Here is a 9,066-nt window from a genome sequence, read left to right as displayed (position 1 = left end):
CACATGTGACAAATAACATTTGATTTGATTAGTGGAGTAAATTAATGTGTTCTCTTCTCATAACAGAATAGAAATATCCTATAGCTGAAGTGGTTATTCTAGAGAGATCTTTCACTACTTCTTGAGAGAATTAAATACACAGTAGTGTTGTCCTATATCTATGTCATTAAATCCATTACTCTCCTAAACCAGACATTGTCTTCTGAAACTTAATAGTCTTTTATCACCTCAATGTGTAGCCAAATGGATTTTAACTCTTAGTTTACATCTTTCTATCCATAATATTATGAAACCCAGGTCAGCACCTCACTACAGTTACGCTGGCATTGTCCCCATCTAAGTTAGTATCCCGCTAAATATAGACCGACCAAAGCTTCTTAAGTTAGAAACCACATAAGTTCCTTTCCGTGAGCAGCGTCCATGAATGAGCACAGACACTTACTTAAGAGAAAATCCCTCATGTGCTTTTTAATTCTAAATGAGGCATTACGTGATTGAGAGAATGTCTTCTGGTGTGACGCATGTGTCGGAGCTGCTCAGTCACACCAATCACCTGGAGAGAATTGGAAACACTACAGGGAAGCACACACAGGGAAAGAACACAGTCTTAGCATCATCTTACAGCAGCCTTAGCTCCCTGCTCAGCCACACTGTGTAGTAGGGACAACCCAACGCAGCAGCTGCCAACATGTGTGACATGGGGGGATTGGATAATCTGGTGGCGAACACGGCCTACCTTAAGGGGGGTGACGAAAAGGAGATGAGGAAGAGGCGGCGTAGCCTGTCCCTGCCCAAGCCAGAACAGTGCGTGTCTATCCGCGCCACGGTTGGGAAAGAATTTGAGATGCTCTGCGAGAGGCAGCCCATAGGGAAGAAGTTCTTCCGGCAGTTTCTCCTGGAGTCCAACCCGCAGTACGTGGCGGCCGCAGAGTTCCTGGACGAGTTAATCGACTGGGATCTGGCAGAAGGCGCTGGCAAAGATAAGGCGAGGATGAATATCATCAACAAGTTCTGCAAGGCTGACTCCAAGAACTTCCTGTCCTACCTGACGGGAGAGGTAGCGGACAAGTGCAAGGCGGTGTCGGACAAGGACTTTGAAGACGTGATGATGGGCAAGGTGAAAGATGCCACGTGGGAGTACCTGAAGGAAAAGCCCTTCACAGAGTACCAGACCAGCCCTAACTTTGACAAGTTCCTGCAGTGGAAAGAGTACGAGAAACAGAAAATCACTGATAAGTATTTCTATGAGTTCAGGACCCTGGGAAAGGGAGGCTTTGGAGAGGTAAGTCCACACAAAGTCTACAGTGCAGCTGGCTAACTGAAAACGGTAGTGAAATATTACAGTTCTAAAATGTAAACTTAAAAACGGTTTTAGCACTTTTCTAAGGGTATGCAACAGTTACAGTGAGAATGGGGATGGTACAAATACAAATGATAAGGGATGATAAAGAAGTCACTAAAAGGGATAATTGTTTGTCACTCATCTAACTACATACTGTCCGGCTAACACATTTGGTTCCTTGAAAGTTATGGGAATGTTACATTTTTGGTTTCCAATTGGTTCTGGGAACGAAGCCATAAGTTTCCTGACCGGTAAAACTGAATGTTTTTTTTTTTTAAGTTTCTGAGAATGGAATAAAACATTTCACCCGTTCTGGGAACATACATTTTTAGGTCGCAGGAAGGTTCAGAGAACATTTTACTATGGTTCCCTGAAAGTTTTCCCAGGAGGTTTAATTAACGTTCTGAGAACATGTTTCTATAAGACTTTTAATAACACTGATAGTTTAGTTTGAGTTAACTGTTTTGAACTCCAAGCACAGATAGGACACATGGACATTCCTTTGCTCAGGCATTAATCATGCAAACACGTTTCTTTTTTATTGTGACACGCGTCAGTGAGATTATATTGTTCTTCTGTTCTCTATCCATGGAATTCGTCCACAACTCATACAAAGCTGTTAATTTTAGTCTATTCAAACAGACCCCATTTCAAAGGAAACAAGTACTCATTAAGTGGGTGCGGGAAACCTATAGGAAACATTATGCTGTAATACTGTATAGAAAGAAAAAAAAATCTTAACATTCTCTGAACTATTTCAGAAAATTCCCAATGTCAACCCAGTTGGAGAATCTTCCAAGAACGTTACCAACATTTTAATTAAATGTAACCATGTTTTAACTTTTAGGAAATGTTCTGTTAAATTAATGAAATGAATCAAGAAAAGTTCCTTTAAAAAAAAATAAAAAAAATAACAGCTTTAACTATATAAATGCTTAAAAACAAAAACAAAATGGATGAGTAAGATATTTGGCTACAGAAGTGCCATTTCTTACCGATCTCTACAGCTTCTGTCCAAAAACAAACCCAGTGAAATGACGTCAACACATACTGGAGGAATTCCTGGCTAGCTAAAGTGGCTAGCTTGGCTAACGAACTAGCGACGTCGGTCGCGGCGTGCATGACCAGAATGGCACATCGACGAACCACCAAAGACACACCCCATTTCTGTTTAAAAATTGAGAAAGGGGAGGAGTTGACTTTTTGTGCCCGAAGTCGACCATCAAATGTGCTGAGAATGTTCCAAAACTAAGCAACTATCCTGCACCATTCCCAGAAAGTAGTGTAAATTTGTATGCAAAATAACCATAGGACAACCACGCTTTACGAAACATGTGATTCTCAGAACGTTTTGTGCTAGCTGGGTGATCTTAACATAAATTTATCAAACATATTTGTTTTAGTCCCTCTCTATCTCTCTGCATAGGTGTGTGCCGTGCAGGTGAAAAACTCAGGCCAGATGTACGCCTGCAAAAAGCTGTGCAAGAAGCGTCTGAAGCAGAAGAATGGTGAGGGCATGGCACTGCTGGAGAAGCAGATCCTGGAGAAGGTTAACAGCTTGTTCCTGGTTAACCTGTCCTATGCCTACGACTCCAAGACCCACCTGTGCCTCGTCATGACCCTGATGAATGGCGGCGACCTCAGGTACCACATCTATAACATTGGTGAAAAAGGCCTTGAAATGGGCCGCATCAATTACTACATTGCACAGGTCACCACAGGAATCCTCCACCTACACGCCATGGATATAGCATACAGAGACATGAAGCCAGAGAACGTGCTACTGGACAGCTTCGGCCAATGTCGACTCTCGGATCTGGGGTTGGCCGTGGAGCTGCCTGGTGAAAAGACCATCAATCAAAAGGTAAGGACTCTGATAGGCTGAGATGAACTCCAACCTTGTTTTGTGGTTAGAGCGTTGTGCCAGTAACCAAATCTCCCGTGTTGACAGGGTGAAAATCTGTCGTTCTGCCCCTGAACAAGGCAGTTAACCCACTTCCCCGGTCGGCCGTCATTGTAAATAAGAATTTGTTCTTAACTGAATTGCCTAGCTAATTTACAAAAATAATAATAATAATACTCTATGTTAACAATGATTGAGTTGTTTTTAGAGTTAGAGTGAGATGTCATGCTATTTCATGTGAGATTACATAGGGATATATCTATGGATAGGGATCTATCCATAATACCAGGGTTTTACGTCATTACCATCCACTGGGCACAAACTGGTTGAATCAACGTTGTTTCAACATAATTTGTCAACGTATTGTGATGTGGAATCTATGTGGAAAAAGTCATCAACTGTTGTTTTGAGGGTGAAATTTCATCATGGTAACCAAATATCAACATAGACAAACCGTGTATAAAATATGTTGAGTTTGTACCTTTAAAACAATGTCAGATCTTCAAAGTTATATCCATTATCAGACTAAAACAATAGGCTGGGTCATACCTCCTACTGGAGGATTGATCTATCTACAGTTACCCTTCGGTCTCCCATCCAGGGTTTTAACCAAGTCTAGCTATGACATTTGTCACGGACTATTACCAATGTGCTATCTTCAGTGATTGTTGAGAGATCTCCACTTAAAAACTAGATGGATTCACTGTTGCTATTGAAGTCATTCCAAAGGGTATAGATTTAACAGAGCAAATGAAATGTGACCATACTTTATCACTCATATATTATCATTAATTATGCTATTTAAGCCTGTATAGCATTTGCAAAGGCATCAACAGCTATTGTTACAATTCAACTCAGAATTCAACTAAAAACAGATAAAGCAATAGGCCTAAGGTTTCAGGCTCCGGTTGATTTCAAATGTTATGATATTTAGTGATACACAACCAACTATCAACATTTGAAAGAGATGTTTCTTCTGTTTGGATAGTTCCATCTATGCCACTGACTTAGTCTGGCTGTAATTCCAGTTTGTCTACAAATTAATAATTGACATGCTGGATTCGCAAACAAAAATCTATTCAAGAATAGGACTAAATCACATCAAACTATTTAAAGTGCATTTAAAGTTTGATTTGATTTAGTCTTCTTCTTCAACTTAGACGTTTGGTTGAGATGAAGACGTGAATCCAACAATAAATTATTAATTTGTAAACAAACAGCAATTAAATTCAGTGGCACAGATGAAACTATCCAATAAGAAGATAAATCTCTGAAATACAACAAATAGCCTGTTAACTTGTCGACAAGTTAACAAATTATATGTTGAATTTACGTCTCCAACTCGACCAAAAATAAAAGTTAAAGAATGGGATTAAGCCAGTGGCCCAGATGGAACTATTTCCTTTAAATGTTGATATTTGGTTGCATTGTCAACCAAACACAATTCAATATTACTTTTATGATACACTAAATTGCCTAAAGTTAAGGCTTTCTTACAAGTTAATGTAACATTCAACCTTAAGATGAATAACACATCCATGGCCACATTTTGAGGTTACTGTAAATATACTATACTATTACTTCTTATGTAATCATATAAAGCGTGCATGTTTAATATAGCATGCATAGGTCCTTGCAGGTCTGTGGAGATCTTCACAATTGCTGTAATAATCTGTGAAGAATCTGAAACGGAATTGATCACTTGCACCATGTAATTTTAATGTTATCTCCACTGCAATCCAGGTCATTTGGTTCTGCTATTAGATTAAGCGCAGTGATAACACATTAGTCTGAACTAATTATCTAACATTGTATTCCCACACAACTTTGCTGTGCTTTTAAGTGGTTGAAAGCGCAGTGACATTTGGATGACAACTATACCAAAATGTTTTTCCATTGGATTTTGGTTGTGCTTTTAGGTGGTTGAAAGAAAGCATAGTGATAACACATTGGAAATTCAACTAACTTTTGCCTGTCTTTTTGAGTGGGTGAATATAGGTTGTAGTCTCACGTCTCAACCAAATATAACTCAATTATCCACATTGAAGTGACGTGGTGTGCCCAGTGGGATGTGACCTCTTCCACGTTAGTTACCGTCCATGACATTGACCGCTCCGTCACCCTCTATGACTCAGGCTCCCTATTGATCCATAGGAGGGACACTTCTATCCTCACTCATATACAGTCGACTCATGATTAATGCAATGACATACAAATATCTGAAGAGGCAATAAAAAGGTTAGCCTATATTTGAATTGGAACTGGTCCGTGAACTACAACATACTTCACTCTCATTAACCTGCAGTCACTCACTCACTGTTGAGTGAGACATTGGGGCCTAAAACAGGCTTGTCCCATTGGGGATTGGCCTTGGCCAAGGTGCTCAGTGTGTTAGCCCCCAGCCCACTAATCTTAGCATTACTCAGAGGTGGCTGGGATCTGTCTGTGAGGAGAGGCTCAGTCCCAGTAGGTATCCACTCAGTGGAGAGTGGTGCAGCCCAGGGGGGGCACAGGTCAGGACATGGCCTCAATAGAGGGCCTACTGGAGGCTAGTGCAGGGGAAACCTGGTGCAAGCATGTGGTGCTGATGTAACAAAAGAGCTTTGGTAGAATTCAGGAATATAAGGTCCGTGATACAAGGCATGAGGCGCATAAGGGAAGATTGGCCTATGTAAGGGTAGAATCAATTAATAAATCAATCAAAAGTTGTGCTATGCCACAATCAATTTGCCAATTATTAGCTTAACTAAGTGAAGCATTATCCTCTAGTCCAAAGTTGATTTAACACTGAACATTTTGTTGCTATGATATGGAACCCTAGAACAAGGCCTAACCCCTCACTTCTCTTTCCCGGTTTCCTTCTCTGTTATCAAACCTCTGTCCTCTCCTTCTCTCCTCCTCCCTCTCCTCAGGCTGGCACAAGTGGCTACATGGCCCCAGAGATCCTGAAGAAAGAGCCTTACCGGATGTCAGTGGACTGGTGGGCACTGGGCTGCAGTATCTACGAGATGGTGTCAGCTCGCCTGCCCTTCAAGGACTATAAGGAGAAGGTGCAGAAGGAGGAGGTGGCACGGCGCACCCTCGAGGATGAATGCAAGTACGAGCACAAGAACTTTGACGAGGGCACCAAAGCCATCATCGACCTCTTCCTCAAGAAGAAAATTGACGAGCGTCTGGGATGCAGGACCAAGTAAGAGCTGACTGCAGTTTCAGCCCAGAGATATTCCTGACTACATGGCTGGACCAGGAACAACTCTAGGGCCCTCTAGAGGTTTTCCTGGTCAGTTCTAGGTATCACATAAGGTGGTTTTGGGGGGGGGTGTATATTTCTCTGACTTCAGTGTGTTTCTCTGTTACCCAGGAACGAGGACCCAAGGAAGCATGAGTGGTTCAAGAGCATTAACTTCCCTCGACTGGAGGCGGGGCTGATCGACCCACCCTGGGTCCCCAAGCCCAACGTGGTCTACGCCAAAGACACGGGGGACATCAAAGACTTCTCCGAGATTAAGGGTGTCGTGTTTGACGACAAAGATGATAAATTCTTCAAGGAGTTCAACACGGGGGCGGTGCCCATTGCATGGCAACAGGAAATGATTGACAGCGGACTTTTTGACGAGCTGAACGACCCCAACAGGAAAGAGTCGGCCGCTGGATTGGACGACGAGGAGAAGAAATCAAAATCCTGCACGCTTTTATAAAAGCTCCTCTATACTATAGTTAGCTTTGAAAATTACAAAAGTCCTATCGCATTAAGAACATTGTAACGATAATCATAGCCACAAAAAAAGATGTGAAGTGGTAGTAAAATCCAGGGCCAGGTCAAGACACATATTTCCACCACTTCACACATTTTTTTGTGGATATGATTCTTCCTGCTCTATTACATTGTAATGATCATGATAAACCACAGCACTTACGATGATATCAGGAATCGATAAGGTGATTTTGTCTATATCAATGGGCAGGGTCAGTGTCTGTGGTAGAATCAACAGGAAAAAGCTAGACTAGAGCTGGAATGGGGACTGTGCTTTACAGGCACTGGCAGAGTTGCTGTAGCAGGCTTCTACCACATAGTGTCCCCAGATATCTAGATATGTGGATATTCACAAGTCTTCTCAATATTGACTGTGAAACGTCTTGCCTTTTTTTTAAATGCATATGGTAAGATCACCTGAGCAATACTGGTTCTGGGGGGGGGGGGGGGGGGCAGTGCCCCTGTGACAACAATTTTGGACCCCCTTGTGGAATGTGGAGTATGAAATCATTTTTACATGACAAATTTTTGCTATCGTTCTTTTTTTACATCCGTTATTAGACAGTGGCAACGATGATGATTATGAACATGGTATTTTGCCTGCTAATGCCTGCAATGCAGTGAAGAAAACGATATGACAACAATAACGTCTAATGTAACTGTCCCCTCTAACAGTACAACTGGCCCCAGCTTGGCCCCCCCCAGTTGAAATGGTCTAGAACCGCCACTGCACCTGAGCATTTTTGAGTGAGATGTGGTTTTATTGGATTGCAAAGCTTTAACTCTTAAAGCCTTAGAGAGCATGAACTCTCACTCCTTCACAACTATATCCCAATGACCAACAAACTCCCAAACCACATTTTAACAAATGTATAATATACCTATAAAATGGATCTCACTGTGTTCAGTCTTATAAGCTATTTGTAATAGTGATATGTAGGGTTTCTTTCAAGCACACTATAACAATGTATATGCTAACTTATTTTCACCCATTAGTTACATTTACAAGCCCAATGCAGCTGTGTTCATATCAATATCAAATCATTTCTGGGTAACAATGATGTACCTTACTGTAATAGTATTCCATTAAAATGAACAAAAATAGCTTTTTAGCAAATAACTATTTCTCAAGCAAGAATGTTGCTAGGACTGTCTGGGAGTGGTCTGAGTGGGGAGGGGAAAACTGAAAACTAGCTGTTATTAGCAGAGAGGTTTGGAACTCTCTTTGTAATTGGTCTATTAATTAATTTATCGCCTGGTGATGTCACCAGGCAAGCCAAAATTCCCGCCCATGCAAACCTGCTGATTAGATCCTGTGTAGATTGTATTTTCAACAAGCAACTATCAGGAAATAACACTGATAAGATTGTGTTAGTTTCATCAGCTGTTGCACAATATGATACAAAACACAGGCAAAACATCATTTTGACTGCACTGGGCCTTTAAGAATGTGTGTGCACCATAATGCACCTTACTAATTAAGCATGTTCATTTAATTAAGAGACTGAGATGATCATAGAGGATTTTTGAATGAGTTGAATGAGTCTTTGAATGAGTTGATTGGATCTCAGAAGAATGTTAAATCAAAAGCTGGTCCTTGTTTGTGCTTGTGTCTTTGTTACGTTGAGCTTCTTGAAGTGACATTTGATTTGCAGTTCTTACAGTGTAAATCTCTCTTTTTTTGAAAGGATTGGGGATTCTTGTGGTATGTGTATGCTGAATGGAAAGGTGATATGTGCAATAGGAAATAGTTGAAAATCAAAGAAATAATGAATGCTTTTTATATATTTATCTTTATGAATGTTCTTTTTATATCCCTGTATAATCTGTGTATTATCTGTTTAAATTTAACCTCAAGTACCCTTTTCTCTGCCTGAATTTCTCCCACTTGATTTGAGAGCCATTATGCTTAATGTCACAGTCTTTTGCCCTAGCGAATTCATCTCCAACCGCCTCAATACTCACAATACAGATATTATCTACTCATGCTAATTGCATCTATCTTCCTCCATTCAACACTCAGATCAGATGTCAACCTGTTTATGTTTTCATAACATATTACTGCCA

At 40.9% G+C, this 9,066-nt stretch overlaps 1 protein-coding gene across 1 annotated transcript; it reads left to right on the top strand.

Moving 5' to 3' along the window:
• The first annotated feature begins 416 nt into the window (after positions 1–416).
• LOC106580878 (rhodopsin kinase grk7a) lies at positions 417–8,859 on the top strand. The gene is made up of 4 exons (XM_014162402.2): positions 417–1,282; positions 2,769–3,206; positions 6,158–6,435; positions 6,607–8,859. Exons 1-4 carry the CDS (start codon positions 689–691, stop codon positions 6,941–6,943), a joined length of 1,647 nt encoding a protein of 548 aa, XP_014017877.1. The 5' UTR covers positions 417–688; the 3' UTR covers positions 6,944–8,859.
• The last annotated feature ends 207 nt before the right edge of the window (positions 8,860–9,066 follow it).

The sequence above is a fragment of the Salmo salar genome, chromosome ssa20, assembly GCF_905237065.1.
Source record: "Salmo salar chromosome ssa20, Ssal_v3.1, whole genome shotgun sequence".
Classification (NCBI taxonomy): Eukaryota; Metazoa; Chordata; class Actinopteri; order Salmoniformes; family Salmonidae; genus Salmo; species Salmo salar.
This window is presented reverse-complemented; position numbering and strand designations above follow the sequence as displayed.

Coding starts and splice junctions, on each gene's coding strand:
- LOC106580878 (XM_014162402.2), top strand. CDS start 689: ATGTGTGACATGGGGGGATTGGATAATCTGGTGGCGAACACGGCCTAC. Junction 3,207..6,157: donor AAAAGACCATCAATCAAAAG/GTAAGGACTCTG, acceptor CCCTCTCCTCAG/GCTGGCACAAGTGGCTACAT. Junction 6,436..6,606: donor CGTCTGGGATGCAGGACCAA/GTAAGAGCTGAC, acceptor TCTGTTACCCAG/GAACGAGGACCCAAGGAAGC.